We start from the raw sequence: 23,123 nt of genomic DNA on the forward strand, positions 1-23,123 counted from the left end.
CATTTTATGCCCAGCATTAGAAGTTTATGCCACACTCCTGAAAACCAAGTCTTTTCTGGCACTTATTTTTTTCATGTGAACAAAGTCATTTTTTTTGCTAGGAAATTACTTTGCTTTAAAAATATATATATAATGTTTGGGGGTTCAGACACCCTAGTGAATAAAATGGTGGGTGCTGCAATTTTAAATGTCACATAGTACTCGTGCAGCGATTTTTCAAATGCGTGTTTTAATGAAAATTGTTTTTTTTTTTACTTTTAATGCACTAAACACAATAATGGGGGGGGGGGGGTGGCATTGTCTCCCGCTACTTGTAAAAGCAATCCTTCAACTAATTAGCCACTAGGATTGCTTTTACATGAAAGCCAATCGCCGTCTGAATGGTTATACCAGGATGATGCCTACAGCTGCAGGCATCATCCTGGTATCGTTTCTTTCAAAGTCCAGTGATGTACCAGCATGTCGCTAATCCTTGTTGGGTATACAGTTGCAAGAAAAAGTGTGTGAACCCCTTGGGATTACTTGGAGTTTTGCATGAATTGGGCATAGAATGTGCTCTGAACGTCTTCTAAGTTACAACAATAGAAGAACACAGTCTGCTGCACATAATACTACACAAACAGTAGATGTTGCCATGGTTTAATTGCACATAACATGTAAACATTCATAGTGCAGGGAGGAAAAAGTATGTGAGGCCCTAGCTTAATGACTTCTCCCGGAGCTAATTGGAGCCAGGAGTGAGCCAACCTTGACTCCAATCAGTGTGATGATATTGGATGTGTTGCTGACAGTTGTCCTGCCCTTAAAAAACACACACCTGTTTTGGGTTTACTGGTTTCAAGAAGCACTGTCTGATGTGATCCATGCCTCGCAGAAAAGAGCTCTCAGAAGGCCTACGATCAAGAATGGTTGACTTGCATGAAGCTGGAAAGGGTTACAAAAGTATCTCCAAAAGCCTTGATGTTCATATGTCCACGGCAAGACAGACTGTCTACAAATGGAGAAAGTTTAGCACTGTTGCTACTCTCCCTAGGCGTAGTCGTCCTGTAAAAATGACTGCAAGAGCACAGCGCAGAATGCTGCATGAGGTAAAGAAGAATCCCAGAGTGTCAGCTAAAGACCTACAGCAATCTCTGGCACATGCTAACATTTTTGTTGACACATCTACAATAAGGAAAACATTAAACAAGAATGGAGTACATGGGAGGACACCACGGAGGAAGCCATTGCTGTCCAAAAAGAATATTGCAGCATGTTTGAAGTTTGCAAAAGAGCACCTGGATGTTCCACAGCACTACTGGTAAAATATACTGTGGACAGATGAAACCAAGATTGAATTGTTTGGGAAGAACACACAACACTATGTGTGGAGAAAAAAAGGCACAGCACACCAACATCAAAACCTCATCCCCACTGTAAAACATGGCGGAGGGAGCATCATGGTTTGGGGCTGCTTTGCTGCCTCAGGGCCAGGACGGATTGTTGTCATTGATGGGAAAATGAATTCCAGAGTTTATCAAGACATTTTCCAGGAAAAACGTAGGACCATCTGTCCGCCAACTGAAGCTCCGCAGAGGATGGGTGATGCAACAGGACAATGACCCAAAGCATACAAGTAATTCAACAAAACAATGGCTGCAACAGCACAGAATATGCCTTCTGGAGTGGCCCAGTCAGAGTCCTGACCTCAACCCGATTGAAATGCTGTGGCATGACCTTAAGAGAGCGATTCACACCAGACATCCCAAGAATATTGCTAAACTAAAACAGTTTTGTGAATAAGAGTAGTCCAAAATGACTCCAGATCGTTGTGCAGGTCTGATCTGCAACTACAGGAAATGTTTGGTTGAGGTTATTGCTGCCAAAGGAGGGTCAACCAGTTATTAAGTGCAAAGGTTCACATACTTTTTCCTCCCTGCACTGTGAATGTTTATATGTTATTGCACATAACCATTAAACCATGGCAACATCTAATGTTTGTGTAGTATTATGTTCAGCAGACTGTGTTCTTCTATTGTTGTGACTTAGATGACGTTCAGAGCACATTTTATGCCCAATTCATGCAAAACTCCACGTAATCCCAAGGGGTTCACATACTTTTTCTTGCAACTGTATATGCCATTTTTTTTTGTATGTAGCCTGTGAGCTGAATGAAAAAAAGACAAAATTTCTGCCAGAAAAAAATGTGTGGTATGCCCATTAGACTAAAACGCCCTGCATCCACCCACTTCTAATGGTGGGTACACATTAGGTCACACAGTGCCCCATGCAACAACTCCAAGATTACAAATATCTAAGACAAACGAGCGCTAGATCTGTATAGTGGAGCAGCTTAGCATAAAAGGGTGAAACCTCAGAAAACCTCTTGGGATGACATCAATATATAAAAAACAAGCATGCAGCGCTCCTATATGATATAAAGCAAACAAAATACCAAACACATGTATATTACTTCGAATTTGAGATATATGCTTATGTATGTGCAAATTAGTGCATAACGCACATAGCTATATATCGCCAAGCATGGATAAGTTCATGAATGGATTTCCCAAGTTAAAACGTGAAGATGAGTGACAGTCTGTTTGTAGCAAACATCAAAATATTCGTGACATCAAATGGTGAAGAAATGAGAATAATATGCACTAACCAGATAGCGCTATATAAAACGCATGTAGATGATGAAATCATCTAGGTGTGAGCATCTGGACCCAGGTGTTCTGATTATGGCAACATCTATCGCAGCATTACAACAGGATTTCCAAATGGCAGAGCTATGATTTAAGACCACCGGAGGGAGCCAGCAACCAGGATCTCTTCAGACCAGGTATCCCAAAGCATATAGTATGTTCGCCGACTACCAGGGGGAGAAAGCTCAGGAGAATATCCAATGGTTTCCTTAGGGAAAATTGGCTCAAGCAAAAAAGAGCCAGAGGACAAAAATATCTAAGGAAACCATTGGATATTCTCCTGAGCTTTCTCCCCCTGGTGGTCGGCGAACATACTATATGCTTTGGGATACCTGGTCTGAAGAGATCCTGGTTGCTGGCTCCCTCCGGTGGTCTTCAATCATAGCTCTGCCATTTGGAACTCCTGAATATGGCAACATCGCAGCATTACAACAGAACACCTGGGTCCAGATGCTCACACCTAGATGATTTCATCAACAACTCCAAGATTGTACAAATGTCTAAATAGTGGCACGCTTGAATAAAAATTGTCCGTATAATTTTTCCCATATGGAAAAAGGATGACACCAAGTCCCAAACTATCTTGCCGCTACTCCCCATGTAGCCTGGGCATCGAGGGGGCTCCACATGACTATCTTTTTCCTGGTAAATCTGAAAAACTTATATGTATAGCCTGTTGCCCTCTCACAGGTCTTGTACATCTCAACCCCATATCTGGCATGTTGCTGGGGATAAATTGTTTGAATGCAAGGCGGCGAAAAAAATTAATGGACTCAACGCAGATTTTTTTGCTGGGGAATATAGACATCTGCAAATTTTTGGTTAAGGTGATTTTTGTGGAGCCGGTCAAATTCAGGGTCACCCCGAAGACGACAGAGTGTATTGTCATTGAAATGCATAAAACACATTATACTCTCATATCTATGCCTGGCCATGGCAGCAGAGAACATGGGCATATGATGAATCGGGTCTGTGGACCAATACAACTGCAATTCATTTTTTTTTTTTTTTAGTAATGCCCATGTTGAGGGTTAGGGCCCAAAAAAAAATTATTTTTTAATTTGGAAACTGTAAATGGGTTTCCATGCAAATGGTCTGGCAAGGTTTGAATTTGGGTTGGCAGCAATACATTGTTGTGCATATAAATTGCTTTGAGCCACAATCAATGCATACAGATCTTCCATTAAAAATCGCTCCAAAAAAATCAAGGGGAATAGTTAAATTTGCTGTTTCCACCTGAATTCCAGGTTTGGCTTCGTACTTCCCCCATTCACTGCCTATCATGATTTGCAAGCACATCCGAAAGAATACTAGCTCTATGGGCCTGTGTGCGAATTCTTGGTGGCTGTGGAACAATCCTTGCGCTCGCCACCGCACCAGCTTGTACTGCACTTATGGGACTCGCCACATCACCAAGAGATACTGCAGTGCTGGTATGTGAAAGACCAGGATGTACTAGGCCGCTGGTGCATGCCAGTTCACCAAAAAGTAGGCAAGTGCTAACAGAGATCAGGCCTGATTCTGCAAAAACAATGCGGTTTTGTGTGCAATGTATCAAGTGACAGTGACCTACTGGCATTGCACTTGCTGGGGGAGAAAGGGGGGGGGTAAGAGTAGGGGCTAATCGCAGGTGCCAGGGCTAATCCTGCTAACGCTGTTTTTGGGGACACTATACTTATGTGAACACTGGTATAGTGCTGATCTGATCAAAGATATTGATCCACTCAGACACTATACTAGCAATGGTTTATTGTGTATGAGTGTCTTCCTGGCAATTAAGAGGTTAAATGTGATTACTGGTGTACTGATGGGCAATCTGACACTATCTGGGAGGGGCATGAAAACCACAGGAGAGCGAATCACATATACACTATATATATTAACCCCCTCCTGCCAAGTGCCATTAGTACAGTGTCAGTGCTTTTTTTTTTTTTTTTTAGCACTGATCACTGTATTGGTATAACTGGGGGTATACGTATATATTATATATACACATACATATATATATATACACATATATATATAAAAATTTTGCACACCCATGCTGCCCTGTAGCAGTATTTCTGCTATAGGGCAGTCATGGAAGCAGTTAAAGAAGCGGTTTGCGTTACGCCGCTGCGTTACTTTGACAATTGCGCGGTCATGCAGAGCTGCACCCAAATTAAATTTACATCTTTTTCTTCCCCCACAAATTGAGCATTCTTTCGGTGGTATTTGACCACCTGTGCGTTTTTATTTTTTGCTATCTATATATAAACAATTTTGAGAAGAAAACAATATTTTGGACTTTTTGCTATTAAACATGTCCAGTAAAAAAAATTAAAAATCAAATATAGTCATAAAATTTAGGCCAAAATGTATTCTGCTACATGCCTGTGCTAAAAAAAAAAAAAAATCCCAATACGTGTAAATTAATTGGTTTACGTGAAAGTTATAGCGTTTACAAATGGCGGTATAGATACTGGGATTTTTTTTTTCTTGTTATACTAATAATGCTAGCGAGCATTCTGACACTGACTTGGTGTCACTGACATACCCAGTGATACCAATACAGTGATCAGTGCTAAAAAAAAAAAAAAAATCTAAATCTACTGTGGGCGGTACCCTAAAGAAGTGGCTCTAAAACCTACACATTTTTTAGTTTAATGCATTCCTTGTAGTAAGGTACCAAATGTTCCACTACTGCCCCCCCCCCCCCTTACACTTACCCAAATCCTTATTCAGTCCAGCACTGTACCTGTCTGTAGCTGCTTTCTGTTCACCCTCACAGGCTTTGCTGTGGTAGTGGGAGCCACTTGCTCCACTTTCTGTCATTCAAATTCTGTGAGAAGGGAGTGGGGGGGTAGGGTTTGGCAGCACTGTCTGCGTGTATACACACAGGCAACATGGCTCCGGATCAAGCCCACAGGTGTGCCACCAAAGGAAGTGGCTTCCTATAATGGCATACCAGGAAGTGGAGGAGGCAGAAGCACTGATGGGGGAACCCAAAAAGGAGGATTGGTCCTGCTCTGTGCAATTTCATTACACAGAGCAGGTAAGTATGACATTTTGGTATTTAAAAAAATATGACTTTACAATCACTCTACCTTCTGTAGTAGTAAAATGAATAGAATCACACCTGAAAAGAAGAATCATTTAAAAAACACAAATTGCTGGACCCAAAGCAGCATGGCTTTCATGAGGCAAGATGACGTCAGACTAAAACTGCTTTCATATTTTTTTTTTTTTTAATCACAAAAGTTTAGGACTAGGATGGAACTGAGGACATAGCCGATCTTGAGTTTAGCAAAGCATTTATGTTCCACTTGGCGATCTCATTCAAAAGGTTTTAGAAGCTAGGAATTAACCCCATGTTTCTTTAACAAAGTGATACAGTCCTATTTCTTTCTTACAGTGCACTACAAATTGAGAGAGTTGAGTTCTACTTTGAAAGTTTTTACAATTGAAATGACAATCTTGTCTAAATGAAAAAGAAAGGAAAATGAAATTTACACTGTTTTATTAGAAATGCCACAAGCCATGTAAAATATAATTAGTGTCACTAATAACGTAACAAGGTGCTCAGAAATCCTAATGCCGTTCATGTGATTGGACTCAGTTCGCTCTTAAAAGTATTTAAATACTTTTATGACAATATATTGTAAGGTAAATAAAAGTCATTTAAAATGGTTAAAATTGTTTTTCATGTAGCAAATAAGTGTCATGAACATTTAAAATAATTTAAAATTCTTTACACCCTCTAATGCTTAGTGACTTGAACATTAGTAATGGGAAGCGTCTTCTGCTATGCGGACAGGTATGAGCTGGCTGCCTACATGCGCAACGTGCCGTCAGTCCGGCAATATATTCTGTAAAATAGTTCCATAATAAAATAGCAGCATACGGCATGTGACGCCATATAGAGTCCATGTAGTTTTTGCAGGTCGGGAATATCAGTGCGACATGTTAGCTCTCCATATGCCACTGCTGAGATGGTGACCCGTCACAGATTGCCATGGCGACATATCCCTTGTGATTGAGGGAGTCAACAAGCTTCATACACTGGCCCACGGACACTTGGTACAGCCGATTGTTTTTCTGCATGTGAGAGAGAACATAGTCAGTTTTGTACTCATAAAACATGTTGTACTTAAGCAGGGTCCTTGACCAGCACAGGTTTAATGATGTTCCCTGGAATCAGCCAAGGATGGAATTACTGCAATCAAGTAAAACAAGGGCAGAACTCCGCACTAGCATACTCTTCTCTGGAACATGTGTGCCAATCTGAAATGAAGCCTGGAGCTTCTTAATGAAAAATACATTCAAAGGAAATGGCAGCAAAAATGTAAAACAAACAGGCTTAATATACTGTCCAAGTGTTACTATATGTATTATAAACCCTTATAGTGAGTACATATTTTGATTTATTATTGCAGTGTTTAACCTAAAGAAGTGGTTTTCAACCAATGAGGTATGAGAGCCTCAATTGCAGCCCATGACATCACCAAAGGGCCATAATGTCCATTATACAAAATGCTAGAAAGACTAAAGAAAATAGTGATCAGAGACTGGAGACATTTCACACAAGTGTGAATGGAGACCTGCACAAGACGACAGTGGGAGCCATTCAAATCAGATCACATGCGGTACTTAGGTGTCCGGACACATTTTCCCTAAATATTGCACGCAATCCTAAAACTGTCAATTCATTATACCGGTTTGTGGTATTTCCTGCAAAACGCTCAGTAAATACCGCATGAAAAGGGTTAAAGTCAATTCACAGAACTAAAATAATTAAATGCTTGTGGTAATTAAGTAGTGGTCCAAGCATGTTGTATTTAAAGGAATGAAACTATAATAGCCAATTTTGAGAATTTGTTTTTTTTTTTTTAGTTTTGGATAGAGTGGAGGTGGATTAGAACACCTGTAGGGGGGCGAGGCTTGGACATGGCGGCGTGAAGACGTGCTTCTCCTGAGCTCCTGTCTCCCTCTGACACTACATTCTCACCAAACAGCCTGTCAGCCTAAGCTCTATGAAATGCAGGAAAAGTGAGGGACAATCACAGGACTCCTGCCCGTTCTGCTGTTAAACATTTTTTCCCAGACACCCAAGCCTCCAGACCATTGTGGCGGCATGGCTCAAACTACACTCCCACCAGAACCAGCAGTCTCCCAAGCTCCATCCAATGCTTCAGATACTTACTCAGACTTTCCCGTGGCACTAGCCTCACACCCGCTGGACTTTATCTCCCTCCCAGCAGTGTAAGTCTCCCTGCGGGATGATGCAGAGATCAGGGAGCTTCTCCAGGCCCTCCCCATGAGGGCCAATATTGAGGCCTTGTTCCTCCGCATGACCGAATCCCACCGAGAACTTCAGGCAGTGCACACTGATGTACACAGCTATCTGACCACCTTACCACAGGGGAATCATCTATGGTGGCCACGGAGAGCAGACTCTCTACAGTGGAACAAAAACAGGCCTGGCAGGCGAAACACGTGGTGTCCCTACAGCTATGCATGGAAGATCTGGAGGATTGGAGTGGTCATAACAACTTGCGGCTCCGCATCCTCACCAAGGTCATCGGACCGGAGGACTTAAGAGACACAATCATCACCATATTCCATCATGTACTGGATTCTGCCCCTCCAGAGCCGCTTGAACTGCACTGAGTCCACAGGGCACTGAGCCCTAAACCCACTGACCCAAATAGGCCACAGGACATGATCTGCTGTCTTCATCGGTATACCCATAAGGAGGCTATCCTGCGGAAGGCCTGGACTGTGGGGGCTATCGACTTTGATGGTACAACCGTTAAGATTCTGCCAGACCTATCAAAGGCAACCCTGCAGCGCCCAGCCCTATGCAGACCTTATTAGATAACCTGCAACACTTGGGCCACCTCTGCTCTCTGGCCCTCAGAAAGGGGACTTAATTGTTCAAGAAGGCAAACAGATCTGGAAGAGCCATTGGCCAATGTATCGTGAAGATTCTGCCTATTCCTATACCGGACTGGCTTCAACCATTACCACTCCGTACCCAATGCACTGGCCTGCCATCCACATCGCTGGGCCTAGACGGGAGCCCCATCTCCGGCAATTGGCTCCCACAAGCATGTCCCTATCCGTAGAGGAGTCTATTATGTAATTTTCTCTGGATACAACACAGATGCCCTATGTGTGATCATGTTTAAGAAGCTTGAAGTCCTATGCCCCATACGGCCTGCTACGCTTTACTGGAGGTCTGGAAACCTCAAATTTTGTGGTAGAATTAGTTCTGCTTTGCAGGATCTAATGCCATTTGAACATTTTCTGTCCCACACAGTCTTGACCTCATATGGATCTCATGTCCACCCTCTCATACTTCTCTCACGCGGAGGACTCCACTATCAGTTATGTGCTACTGGAGGACTTCATACCTCAATCTTTATTGTAGACTCTACCTAACACAGTCATGGTTTACACTCCAGAAGACGTTCTTCAGCAGACTTTACCCGTCCAGGGGACTTGCGCTGGTCCTCCCTCCTACACTCCATATATCTAGTGTACTGCTTTGTACTTTCCAGTATGCTTAACATGGAGGGTTTTGTTTCTCAATTTTTCTGTGGATCCTGCACTGGTCTGACGAAGTCTCCCATCTGGAAGACAAAGTTCAGGAGACACCTCCCTGGTCATCGACATGAGAGGGGAAGTATATGCTAGCCACCTTGATATACCTGAATGGAGGGCTTTGTATCTCAATTTTTCAGTGGACACAATCCCACCAGCATGAACCTGCCACTACTCTGATAAACACCCCCCATAGGTGGAGGACTTTGTACCTCAATATTTTTTCTCTTGACTGCTAATATACTGCAATTAAGTGTCCTTTATATTGGTAATCACAAAGTATAGGCCCATACGTGAGCCTAGCTTACCTGTGCAGCCTTGGGTGACCTTCCCCTCATTGTGTCCCCTATGTTAAGGTACCTTTCCACAGTGGGTTGGTGTGACCTGAGTAAGGGCAGATCCGGCAAACTTTATTGGTTCATAGTTAGCCTTCTAACTACATACCATCTGGGCACTTTACTTATTTCAGGTACTTATATAGCGCCATCAATTTACGCAGCACTTTACATACATATATTGTACATTCACACCAGTCCCTAACCCTCAAGGGGCGTACAATCTAAGGTCCCTAACTCACATTCATTCATACACATACTAAGGCCAATTTAGACAGGATCCAATTAACCTACCAGCATGTCTTTGGAGTGTGGGAGAAAACTGGAGTACCCAGAGGAAACCCGCACAGGGAGAATATGCAAACTCCAGGTAGGTGGTGCCATGGTTGGGATTTGAACCAATGACACCAGTACTGCCAAGCAGAAGTGCTAACCACTTAGCCACTGTGCTGCCCGTACTTTCAAACTTTTATAGCTCTGGCACTATTGCCCAGTGGATGGGGATACACGATTCAGTTGGGAGTTCACGCGGAATGTTAAGTCCAGGATATACTCAACTCTGAAAAGGACTTAAATATATGGCTCTGTTTTTGTGAATTGTATGGTATTGATACCCTTGAATACTTCCTGCTATTCTGCTGGTTATACTTTGTTATATACACATTACATATCGCTCGTTAATGATATCTTTTTATACAGGTCGTTATTAACATATAGTTATGCATACTGTTGGAGGAAGGGACGCTCTACCCCTCTAGTCCCACTAAGATACTCCCCCACTTAGGCCTGCGCTCACCTAAGTGGTATGTTGTGCATGTGAGTGCTTTCTTAAATAACTTTACTTTTGCTATTTGCAGAAGTCGCAGGACCCTCCTGCCCTGTCCACTACTCTTCCTTTAGGGATCCTTTTTCTCCTCCTTCTCCCCCTTGAAAGATGGTCTTTCTCCCCCCAAGTTCTAGGACTCACTCCTTTATACTCTTCCCCTCTCTTTAAGTCTACTTTCTGTCCCTTCCCCATTCACCTCTTTTCCCCCTCCTCCTACCTTCACCTCCCCCCTCTTTCCCCCCCCCCCCTTTTTTTCCCTCCTTTCCTCTTCCCAGCTCGGATGATATGATGGATGTGTTGAGTATTACCTCCCTGAATGCTAAAGGTCTTAACAGACCTGAGAAGTGCAGAATGCTTCTTCAAAACCTGTAACGCTAGCATACCGATGTGGTGTTTATCCAGGAAACCCATTTCAAAAGAGGGAAAGGCCCCGACTCTCAGAAATAGATTTTATCCTTTCGCTTACCATGCTCTTAAAACAGACTTCTAAATCCAAAAGGGGTTTCCATCTTGATCTCTAAACGAATCTCTTGGTCGCTTCTTGATTCCAAGGCGGATGAGGAGGGTCAATTTCTGTTACTTAAAAGGTACAATTGGCAGAGTCAAACCAACTCTGGCCACTGTTTATGATCCTAATTGCCATCCAGATCAGTTCCTCTGTTCTACCAGGCATACTGCTCCTGGGTGGAGACTTTAAGCTATCTCTAGACCCGAGGGTGGATACATCAGCAGGTGGTTCGTTTGTCACCTCCAGTTGTCACAAACATGTCTTGCAGGCCCTTCACAAATCTCAACTTATCAATACTTGGCGTTTGTTTCATACAGATGAAAGACTACACCACCCTTTACTCACCTTCATACAAGGTGTACTCCCATATTGATCTATTCCTTATCCCTCACCGCTTGCTTTCTGCAGTCTTAGCGGTTGATATAGGAAACAACACATGGTCAAACCATGCCCCAATTACATTGAAACTTAGTTTTACAGAACATACCTCCCCCCGCGAATCAACAAAGGTCTACTACAAGACAAGACAGTAGCTGAAGATGTGACCAAAGAAATGCAGTTCTACTTCCAAACAAAACTTCTCCAGATGGCGATTCTGGAATACTATGGGAAGCTCATAAAGCAGTAATCAGAGGGGTTCTCATCAAACATGGCTAGCGACTCAAACGTGAGGCCGAACTAGCTAAACTACTCGCAGACATAGTGCTGCACCTTTTATATTTCATTCACCAGTGAGGATACCAAGGGCGGTCCTCAGATTATAACTTTCTATACACCCATAGCGCTCACTGACACTCCATATACATACATCTGATAGAGACCCTACCTAAACAACTTGCTACTATGCAGGTGGAAAAGGAACTTTTAAGCCTGCGCAGATGAATTACCTCCCTCCTCCAATACAAAGCCAAGGTGGATTTATAATCTTGCCGGAAACATTACTACGAGCTCTGCAAGACCAATGTAGTCAATCTTATATTCCTCACCTTGTGGGCCATGACGGCAAGCAGATACAGCTGCCCCCCTGAATTGCAGACCCGTTCCGTGAAATCTACCAGAACTTGTATAACCTGCCCAACAATCCGGTGCCCCAATAAAATACTCAAATATATATCCTCCTCTGGTCTTCCCCAGCTCTCCACTGAAATACGCGAAGAGTTGGAGAAATCAATTACTTTGGAAGAACTGAAGGTAGCTCTTGGCTCTTCCAAGCCTGGCAAAGCTCCGGGCCCTGAAGGTTATACGATCAGATACTACCAGCTCTTCCTACCCCTATTAGGTCCACACATGGTACAAATGGTCAATGTTTTTGGGACATGGGGCCATCTTTCTTCCAGATGCGTTAAAGGCCCACATTTCTGTCATTCTCAAAGAGGGTAAAAGACCCTTCATTTTGTGGTAGTTACCACCTCATTTCTTACTAAATGTGGACCTGAAACTGATCACGAAAATCCTGACCAAGTAAGCTTTATACCAACTCGTGAAGCCCACGACAGAGCCTCAAAAGTCCTCAGTGTGATACACATGGCCAACCTTTCCGAGATGCCATCTGTATTTCTGGACACAGAAAAATCATTTGAACATGTAAATTGGTCCTTCATGTTTGTGGTTCTGCACCACGTGGGCCTGGGATATAGAATGCTTAGGTAGATATCCAACGTCTACTCGACCCCGAAGCACAAGTCAAAGTGAACGGTCTCTTCTCGAAACCTTTGCTATCTCCAACTGTACCTGATAGGACCATTTCTTTGTCAGCTCATTCAAACAAAAAGAGTGTGTGCGTGTGCGTGCGTGCGATAGCTTTTAGTATTTCTTCAGCTAAAGATTTACGGTGGCTCTGTATCTATACATTTATATGACACAATGTGATACCTATTTATTATCTATTGCACCAATTTATCAGATAGTAATTTTGGTTTTATTTAGTGTATGTTTTATCATCTGTTGATATTCTACATTTTGGAAAGGTCTCTGCTACTTTGCACACCGCAACAGCAAATATATCCTGATTTATGTATATTGACATGTCGACCATGTTCCCGGAGCCATGTTCCATGTTCAAGCTGCTTGAAAAAGGAGCGCACTTCCGCCTTCCACGGCCAGTGCATGCTCCAAAACGTGTCGCAGTGCACCCTGCGATCTCATGACGACGTCATCATGGCCACGCAGCCGCTACGTTCCAGCGTGCGTTCCATCCAGCTCTGAGAGAGGACGTGCACGCCGGACGGCCTCACCGCTGTTCCCCTCCAGCCACCACGCTGTTCCAGCCGAGAGCTGACCTCCCCACATCGCAGTAAGATGACGGCTCTTCACCCGGGTTACCACCCCACTGTTAACTATTGTTAACCACGGTTTTTAAGCTTATGATTACTTCACACATGTGAGTGTTTCTACATTTAGACTTGAATAAAAAGACTTATTGCACTTAGGAGGCGCTTCTCTCCTTTTCTGATCTACAGAAGTTGCTACAGCTTATTTGGAAGCCTTGCCCTCAGTGCCACACGGAATCCTACACTCTTCATACAGTAGCCACTAATACCACGATCACCCCATACCACCATTTCCCAGGACTTTGCAGTGTTTGCGCTGTTACAACCCTTCCTCATTTTTTCTGATTCATTATAGGAGTACCCTGGAGGCTGGGGAATGTTAGTCTAAACCATGGGAGTGATCAGGAGGATTTGGTGGGTGACATGCTAAGAGGCATACTGCAAGAGTGGAGGTAAGGAGTGAATGTATGCTGATTCCTACTATATGTTTAAGGCGTTTTCCTTTATATATTCTGGTAAGAGTATATATGCTGTTCCACTATAGAAGTTTACACTTTTGTGGTCACTTGTTTTTTGTTGAACTCACTGAGTGACACACCAACTTTCACTTTGCACAGTATTCACGATTTTGGCACAAATTTTTGCAGTTTTACAAATTTTTGTGCAAGTTATGAAATATTTTGGTGATTTAAGGTAAGGGGCTCAGCACCAAAGAAAGTGACAAGCTGGATTTTTGGACACTTAATTAGTTGAAGTGACTTTATCAATTGACTTATAATTTTGAGTGACTTCACACACTAACTTGAGGATAACGTTTACTTTTGAATATTGGATTGTGTTTTGGGTTTATGTTTTGAAATTGAGGCTTAGAGTTTTTGTTATAGTGGGGGTTTATTTACAGATTAGTTTTTGTGATATAGCGTTTCACAAGAACCATCTCATACAGACTGAAGCATGGTGGTGGAATTGTTATGGTTTGAGTTTGCTTTGCTGCTTCAGGGCCTCAACAGCTTTACAGTCAACTATGACTTTGCATCATACCAAAAGTGTGTTTAATGAGACCGTGAGGCCACTGGTGTGGAAGTCTAATTTGAACAAGTAATGAATTCTTCAATTCAATAATGATCTGAAGTACACTAGCAAATTCACCAGAGAACAGCTAAAAATGAAGAGATAGAGGGTTATGGACTGGCCTAGTCAAAGCCCTAATTTAAATCTAATGGAAATGTTATGTAGAGGCTAGACAGTCCAGGCAAGGAAACTTACAATCATCTTGCAACTGAAGGAATTTTATATTGGACGAGTGGTTCAAAATTAGTTAATTGATTGTCAGAGACTGTTGGGCATTCATGCAAAATATCTGTAAGAATTTATTTCTGCTAGACAATACCAGTTCCTGAGGTCAAGGGTGTCCTTACTTCTTTCCCACTAGATTATTGCCTATATTAATATTTTTGATGAATAATTGATTGAAAAGGCAAATTGTGTTGTATTCAAGCATATGATCTGGTTCACATCTGTGTGGAATTGCAGCCCACGTTTGCGCAGGCACAGCAGTTCATTCATTTGAATGAATTGCTGTGCCAGCATTTCCTACAGGAAAAAGGTTTCTGCACCATTGTAAAAACGCTGCGGCCAGGAAATCACATGGTGCTGCGCTACATTTTTAGTTGTGCGGGGGTGCCATTGAGAATGAATGACTACACCGTGTGTTTTCAAAGCAGCAGAACGTTTTGACTGCAGGTGGTTATGGAAATCACTGCAATTCCAGCAGTCACAATCACTCACATAGATGTGAACCAGGCTTACCACTTTTATCTGTAGACACTGTAAAATTCAACACTATTACAGGTAGGCAGGTATGACAGCCAGGTATCCACAAACTTCGTTTATCATGTTCGTCTAATCTAGCAGTCATGATTTCTAACAATCTAGAAACAGACATGCAGATAGTATGCATAATATTATATGTAAAATGTACTTACACCAAACACCCATTGCTGGGATCCCCCAGATCCATGACACTTCATCAGACGAGGAGGATCTGTGGACCGTGTTTCTGACACATCCAGACAGAGAAGATTGCTCAGGATAAGCTCATGCTCCTCATTATAAGTCCAGACCTGAAAGGGTCATAAACAAAACAACCACTTTGAGTATAAATTTAACATGACAGTAAACTCAATGATGTCAGCTGAAAAAAAAAAAAGGCCAAAAGTCACTATAAAAAGGAAATCTAGAATACAAATGGGCAGTTATGTGCAACTCCTACCCATTTCTATAGGAGTGTAATTTTAGTAAAAAGGTACCAGCATTTCTGCATGAACTTGAAAGTGGAAAGCAGAGAAATATACAGATCAGAACACATCCTCACAAAACTAGACCAGAATAAAAAAAACACTCACCTGATCAGAGTCATTGTAGTCGCACTGTTTTGCTACTACTAGCCCCCCTTTTTGGCTTGGATGACCCTGGGCCACAAGACATCGATTTGTTTGCATGTTAATTAGCTGAAAGAGACAACAGGGGGTTCTCTTTACTTTTCCAATAGTGTCCAGCTTTTAGTGTTTCACGGAAAGGATATGTAAATGTTAGCACTGGCTGATCTATGGAGATCCATCCTAAAATAACTTCTATGTAAACGTCTTCTTTTTTTTTTTTTGGACACACCATTTCAGGATGGAATACAAAAGGTTTGAGTCTAGCAAATACACAAGTCTCCCTCAGCATTCTGCTTGTTGCCATCAGCACAAGTTGCCACACAAAGTCTTTAGAATAGACACTACAGCTCAGAATCAAATGATACGCAAGTGCACAAAATCTGATGTTATATAAGACCAATGGCATTTTATTCTTATACCCCTTCATGAACAGGCCATTTTTTGCTATTTAGCACTGCACTATAACTGTCAATTGCACTGCCATGCAATGCTGTACCCAAATTAAATTTATATAATTTTTCTTCCCACACAAATAGAGCTTTCTTTTGGTGGTATTTGATCATCACTGGGTTTACTTTTTTAGTATATAAACAAAAAAGACCGAAAATGTTGTGGGGGGGGGGGGGGTACTTCCTGTTATAAGACATATCCAAGGAAGAATTTAAAAAATCTAATTTCTTCATAAAATTTAGGACAAAATGTATTCTGCTACATCTTTGGTTTAAAAAAAAAAAATCCCAATAAGCATTTAACTGGTTTGAAAGTTATAGGGTGTACAAACAATGGTATAGATACTGGATTTTGTTTTCCTTTTCATACTAGTAATGGTGGTGATCAGTACTTATACACTTATGGCGATCACAGACTTCTAGTGGGGCTGTGATAGTGTGGCAGGAAATCTGGCACTAACAGACAAGGGCTGGGAAGAACACTAACAACACAGGGTTCTCTGCTGTCATTCCCTGAGTGGGTCCTGGGCATAAATCATTGGGCAGGACCCACTGATAGGCTTGTTTTGTAGAGAATGACAGCACAGCTGGGATGGCGTGCACGCCCTGTACTCAGAAATACCAGATTACATACATGTACATGATCTGGCACAGGAGAGCCTGCAGTATATCTGCTTAGGCTGGTATGCAAGCGATTAACTGGAGTTCTTTAAAACGTACTTTGATGGTCCTTTTGTGTATTGCTCATTGTTATTGCAGACTGAACAGATAAAAGGAGACAATACATTCAGCAAACTCATTTATTAGTCTGTCAAGTACAATGCAAGTTCCCCATGTTACAATATCACATTCATCATTATTGGTCCACATTCCAGTGTAAACAGAACTTAATTCCCTTAACATTGCTAGATTATTCAGTTAAATACAGTTACTTCAGGAGCTTACCCTCCCACGCTGTAGAACCTTTGGTCGTTTTTGGCCTCTATTGACAAACACAGGTGGTTGGGGTTTAGCATTGGGTCCAGAAATTTGCATCTCAGGATATATAGTGTCAAGGTACCATTTAAAAGACTTGCATTGTAGTCTGATCCTTAGTGCCACTCGCTCGCTGATGTCACCGTACTCCCTATTCCTGAGCTCCGGTCTAAGCGAAAAGTATTGCTCCTAGCAAGCAAGTAAATGAAGACAAGAACAAGGGTTAAAAAACATCCAAACACTGAAAACATCTATGCAGTCTACCCACTGCTGCTAATCAGTGGGTGATAGGAATCAGCCTATGTCTGTAGACCCCTGTCCTCATTTTCCCCACCAGGCCTGGGAGAAATAAAGCTCCAAACACCGAAGTGTGCAAGCTAAATCTCTGAAAGTTTAATGCATGACAAGAAATGTTATACAGAACTCAGTAGGCGTTGCTTAATCTTAGGATAACCAATGAAACATTCCATTCTTATCAATATAGTTACATGGAGAACAGAAACAGCAAATAGCTGAGGGATACCATATAAGGTGGTTCCATTTACAGTGAAATAGAAACTGTTCTCAGAAAGTGAGAGAGAAATTACAAGCGAAACTAACTGTTCACACATCTAGAAATGGAGGCATTATACAAAATGGATGCCAGTTAATAAGACATATTTCCTTACAGTGGGATTTCCCCATTCAATACCAATATACCACCCCCACTGTTCCCTGCTACTGAGCAGTGGGCATGTCCCCACTCAGGGAGTAGGTCATCCCCTCGACTTCCCTGTTGCTGATCAGTAAGCTTAAATATCTCACCACTCATAACCCATATGAAACCCCCTCTTCCCTCAAAGGTGTCACCCCACTGAGAAACCATATGTTTTCTCTGCAGCTCAACCCAGAACTTAAAAGCCAGGGGGAAAAAAAAAAAAAGAAAGAAAGAAAGAAAACCAAATCACTTATGGCAGGGAGCACAAATGTGGCAACAGCCCCTGATGAATAGTGTTTTAACATGAAACTAGTCAGGTCGCTATGTCTACCCTTGGCTCTATACGTGCTGTTTATAATAAAGTATTTACTATGCAGCAAAAGTGAGGTTTGTTGCTCAGTGATGGTAATGTTAAGCAGTGGTTTTCTTTTACTCTGGCTAATGGTTAAAGATGAATTCCAGTGATGGATATTTTTACACTAGCAGAATAGGCTAATCAATTATGAAAGGTGGCAAGTACAGATCCAAAATTGTATCTTTAAGCCTGGGGGATAAATCAGCTAATTGAGACTCCTCAAACATCAAATTTACCTATCAGGTATTTGTAAGACCTTCCATCAGGGTAGGGCCTGGGTATGGCCGCCTTTCACCCGATGGCAAAACGAAGGAAGCACTGATGCCCCTTGCAAATGGGGTTCTGCAGGTAGGTGTCCTTGATGTCCAAGGAGGCCAGGAAATCTCCCTGGCAGAGGGAAGCCACCAATGAGCGAATAGATTCCATCTTGAACTTGTGAACCTGCGCGAATACATTCAGGGCCTTGAGCTGCAAGATTGGGCGAACCCCGTCTGCCTTGGGAATAGTAAACAGGTTGGAGTAAAAGCCGTGAAAACGCTCTGATTCAGGTAATATGACAACCACTCCACAGAGCAGCAGTTCCTGCACAGCCCCATATAGGGCTTGTAGGCGACCTGGCGAAAACTGCAGATTGGAGGGGAAAAAAAAAAAATCTGTCTGGTGGAAGGGAACGAAACCATCTTGTATCCTGATAGAATGAGCTCATGAACCCACTTTTTGTGAATGAGGAAGGTCAACGGGCTCAGAAACCTGCGAAGACGCCACCACACCCTGGAAGTGGGTAGGGGCAAACCTTCATGCTAAGGAAGACTTATCTGCGGGTTTGGAGGACTTCTGGGACAGGGATGCTTGGGTGCCACCAGCAGGGGCTTTAAAGTGCCTGGAGCCCTTGGCTGCGGAGACGGAGGTGCGAAAAACGCATTTATGTGCCGTAAACGTTGGCCCCAACTTCCGACATGGTTCCTTACCCTGAGGGAGTAAGGTACTCTTACCCCCAAGTAAGTTTCATGATGATGTCAACCAGGGAAGCACCAAAACGTCGGTCGCCCAGAAAGGGCAGGTCCAGTCCGCAGACCAACACTTGAGCCAAAGGACCCGCCGGAGCACAACGGCCGAGATGGACAGTTTGGAAAGAAGAGGAGCTGAATCAAGGGCGGAATCACAAATGTACTTTAAGCCCTGGACCAACTGGTCTGCCAGCTCCACATACGCTTGGGGCAACTGACTAGGTGTCAAGATTTGTCACAGAGCCTTGGCCCATTCCGTCAGTGTTTGGGAGACCAAGGCCGAAGCCAACACCGGCCTAAGTGCCAATCCAGCGACAGTGAACATCAAACAGGCCACTGCCTCCGCCCTGAGGTCCGCAGGGTCCTTAAATGAGGGGGGATTCCTCCAAAGGAATCAATGTGGACTTGTTAAGCCTGGAGATGGGAGGATCAACCAGGGCCTCCTCAAAAGGGATAACTCACTGCGAAGCGTTTGGGAAACACAAATGGACATTTCCGCCTACTCCAATCCTTATAAACAAAGCTGTCGGGGTAAAAAAAAAAAAAAAAAAAAAACCTTAGCAGCACAAATTGGCTTGTGCGTACCAAAAAGGTACCACATCAGCTGACTCTATAGGGTCCTCAATCTTTAACATTTCACACACCGAATCAATAAGTGCTGCTACCAATGCCTTCTCTGGTGCAGCAACAGAGGCAGAGGACCCGTCCTCCTGAGGAAGCAGGGGATGCGTCCTCAGGATCCGTGGTAAATGCAGAATCCACGGCGGTGGGATCTGGTTCGGTCTCAGAATCGTCCAAGGAGAGGAGAGGAGAGGAAGCCAGCACTACCGGTGTCCAGCCAGGAATGAGGTACCCGGGCTAAGCCCACACCTTTTCCAGCACACTGGTGCATCAAGGGGGGAGGGAGGTGGGTGGAATGTGTTGGGTGGTATGTGTTGGGTGAGAGGGGACCCCGCAGGACCGACCACCCTAGGGAGCACTCTCTGCACAGCGTCCTGGACAGAAGGGGGGGGCACTACTTACCAATTCAGCAGAGCGTGCGGGTGAAGTTCCCGTGACAGATCCTCCTCTCCACTGAAGTGGGGGTGCTGTCAGCCAGGGGTGTGCTGTGACACAGACCAAAAGCGCCTGGTTATATGCATCCCTGCGAGATGTTTAACTTGCTGACCACCCCGATCCATGGGGCATTGTTGCGGCCGACCGAGCACAGAGCTGGTAGTCTGTGCGCTCTCGCTGGTCAGAATGGGGTGATCACTGGGTCTAGATTATTCAGCCCATTGCCCAGCCCAATAAAGATCTTTGCAGGAACACAAAACTCAAGTAAAAAAGAAAAAAGGAAAAATTGTGGGACCACAAGTCCTAGCAAAACCTCATGTTCGAACTCCTGAGACACTAGGCAGGAAAGACTGCATACCTATAGCAGAGAGATGGTTTTACACCCAGGAGGTGCCAAGTCTTTTTCTGCCTAATATTCTACTCCTGTAGGTGGGGCAATAAAACCCTACTTCACTAAGGTTAAAGAAGAAGCTGCTGTGTCAGTCAATGAACGTAAGAGAAAAGTTGTTTGGTTTGTGCCAAAACAGTCTACTGTTACTGTGGCCTAAGACAGCATTTCACAAGATCCACCTCATACTGACTATGAAGCATGGTGATGAAAATGAAATGGTTTGAGTTTGCTTTGCTGCTTCAGGGCCTCAACAGCTTTACAGTCGGCAGTCAACTAAGACTTTGCATCATATCAAAGTATGTTTAATGAGACCACTGGTGTAGAAGTTGAATTTGAACCAGTAATGAATCATTCACAATGATCCGAAGTACACTATCAAATTCACCAAACAACAGCTCAAAAATGAAGAACTAGAGGTTATGGACTGGCCTAGTCAAAGCCCTGATTTAAATCTAATTGAAATGTTATGTAGAGATTAGACAGTCCAGGCAAGGCAACTTACAACCCTCTTGCAACTGAAGCAACTTAGAATTGAGGAGTGGTTAAAAATTAGTTAATTGCTTAATGTCAGAGACTGTTCTATAAGTATATTTTTACACAGTTACATGTAACTATGAGTATACCATACCGGTGGGATCCCTCAAGAAATCAATGTAGTAGACGCCAACATTACAGTTATCTCCACTAGTTTCTGGGTCCCATGCCTAGCTGCATTGTGAACACAGGTCGGCCGCTCGGCATCGGTGCCATTCAGAAAATGCAAAGCATTCATTGATTGGACAAGGTGGAGAGCATGACATCACTGCCTAGCCTCTCCATCTCATCCAATCAGAGAACACTTTGCATTCATTGAGTAAATGGAATGGCACTTGTGCTGAGTGGGCACTTGCCTGCAGCACCTCCACTGTGGGGGATAACAGCCTTTCATACTTCTGAAACACACTCAAAACCTTGAATTTGCTCAACACTGGCAGGGTAGCCCAGCATGTCTTTGGAAAGACAATGCAAACAGACTAAAAAGGTGAAGGCTGGCCCTAAAACTCCATTGAAAAGCTATGGTTTTACAAGACTGCACCAGAGATCCTTAATGCTTAAAAGAGAAGTGTAGGAATTTAAAAAAACAATTATACTCATAGGTAGATGCAGCATCGATCCATGCTCATCTGTTGCCCGCAAGCTCTAAAACCGATAACTGATCGGTCAGTTCTCGGTCTTCAGTGAGCTGGTGACTGTCACCGGTTCTATGCTCTGCCTATACAGTGCTCACTAAAACGTCGGGTAGTAGGGGGGAGGGGTCAGCTGGCTCAGGCTCAGTGTCATGCTGAAAGGCTGAGCCATCTGCCGGTCCAGGAAGCTGGGTGGATTCAGACTGTAAAGTTGAGATCTTTCCTGAGCCTGGACCGGCTGAGTAACATCAGCCAGCAACTGGCTTTAGCCCAGGGTCGGCTAAAAACGGGTCACAGGAGTGCAGAACGAAGTGCACTCCTATGATCCATATAAGAAGCATAGCCAAAAGAGCTTTGGCCATACGTCTTTAAATAAAAACCTTTACATAACACAACAGTTCTTAACAAGGGTTAATATGCGATTAATATAAAAGTAACAGTTTACTTGCAACCTACTGTGTATATATATTTGGTGTTCTCATCAGACATTACCTTATAATCATCCATCCACACATGCGCCAAACGTAAAGAATTGTGGGCCATAGTGTCCTGGCCTCCTGGAGAGCCATAAGGACGCCTCTTACGAAAGATGTGCCCCACCCTGGAGCAGGGTACTATGAGTAGACTTCCACCACACATCCAGATCTGAAAAACACAGATATTTACTTATTCTCACCATCTCAATTTTCAAAGAATTCAAGGATCAATCCATTTTTTTAAAAATGAAAAAAATACCGGAACCAGGTGTGGTACTTTAAAAGTGCTTAGTAGCAACACAAGGCTTACTCACCCCTGTTCTTTTATATATTTACTTAACATACCTCTGGGGAGTCCGGCACCAAAACCCCCTTCCCAACCCTTTTTCTTTCATTCTTTCCCCCTCCTTTTTTCTTCTATTGAATTGTCTAAGATGTTTTCAGTACTTCGTTCCTTATTGCCATGTGTTCATACCATGTCATATCATGCCCCCCCGGGACTGGTGGGGCTCTCCTACTCCTCTACCTCTCCGATTGTACTCAAACATAGTTGTTACTGAATATTTTCCTACATGTACCAAACTGTCTTCATATTCTTGTGATATAGTCTATTGTTTTAAATAAAATGCTAATAAAAAAATAATTTGATTTTTTTTCCCACATACTTACCTGTAAAATCTATTTCTTGGACTACATCATGGGACACACAGCAGGCTATTCATAACTATGTGGGTTATATGCCACCTACAGGTGAATGGACACTGGCAGATCAAACAGTAAGTCCTCCCCTAAATAACCCCCCTACATAAGAAGTACTTCAATGTTTGTAGAAAGCAATGAAGTTCCAGAAAGAGGGTAGGGACCTCTGTATCAAGAGATGGATTTTACAAGTATGTACA

General features: G+C 43.1%; 1 protein-coding gene across 1 annotated transcript in view; it reads right to left on the reverse strand.

Annotated features, from left to right (window-relative positions):
- Positions 1-6,169: 6,169 nt before the first annotated feature.
- The window catches only part of GALNT11 (polypeptide N-acetylgalactosaminyltransferase 11), a 57,985-nt gene continuing 41,031 nt past the window's right edge, over positions 6,170-23,123 (reverse strand). The window contains exons 8-12 of the mRNA XM_089673112.1: positions 22,241-22,393; positions 17,047-17,265; positions 15,617-15,721; positions 15,197-15,334; positions 6,170-6,764 (exon numbers count right to left, since the gene is read on the reverse strand). Coding sequence (XP_089529238.1) covers positions 6,633-6,764; positions 15,197-15,334; positions 15,617-15,721; positions 17,047-17,265; positions 22,241-22,393 — 747 coding nt within the window. The 3' untranslated portion in view covers positions 6,170-6,632. The remainder of the gene's footprint in view (positions 6,765-15,196; positions 15,335-15,616; positions 15,722-17,046; positions 17,266-22,240; positions 22,394-23,123) is intronic.

This window comes from Staurois parvus, unplaced genomic scaffold (assembly GCF_062004578.1).
Source record: "Staurois parvus isolate SC_StPar_1 unplaced genomic scaffold, SC_StPar_1.0 ptg000136l, whole genome shotgun sequence".
Taxonomy (NCBI): Eukaryota; Metazoa; Chordata; class Amphibia; order Anura; family Ranidae; genus Staurois; species Staurois parvus.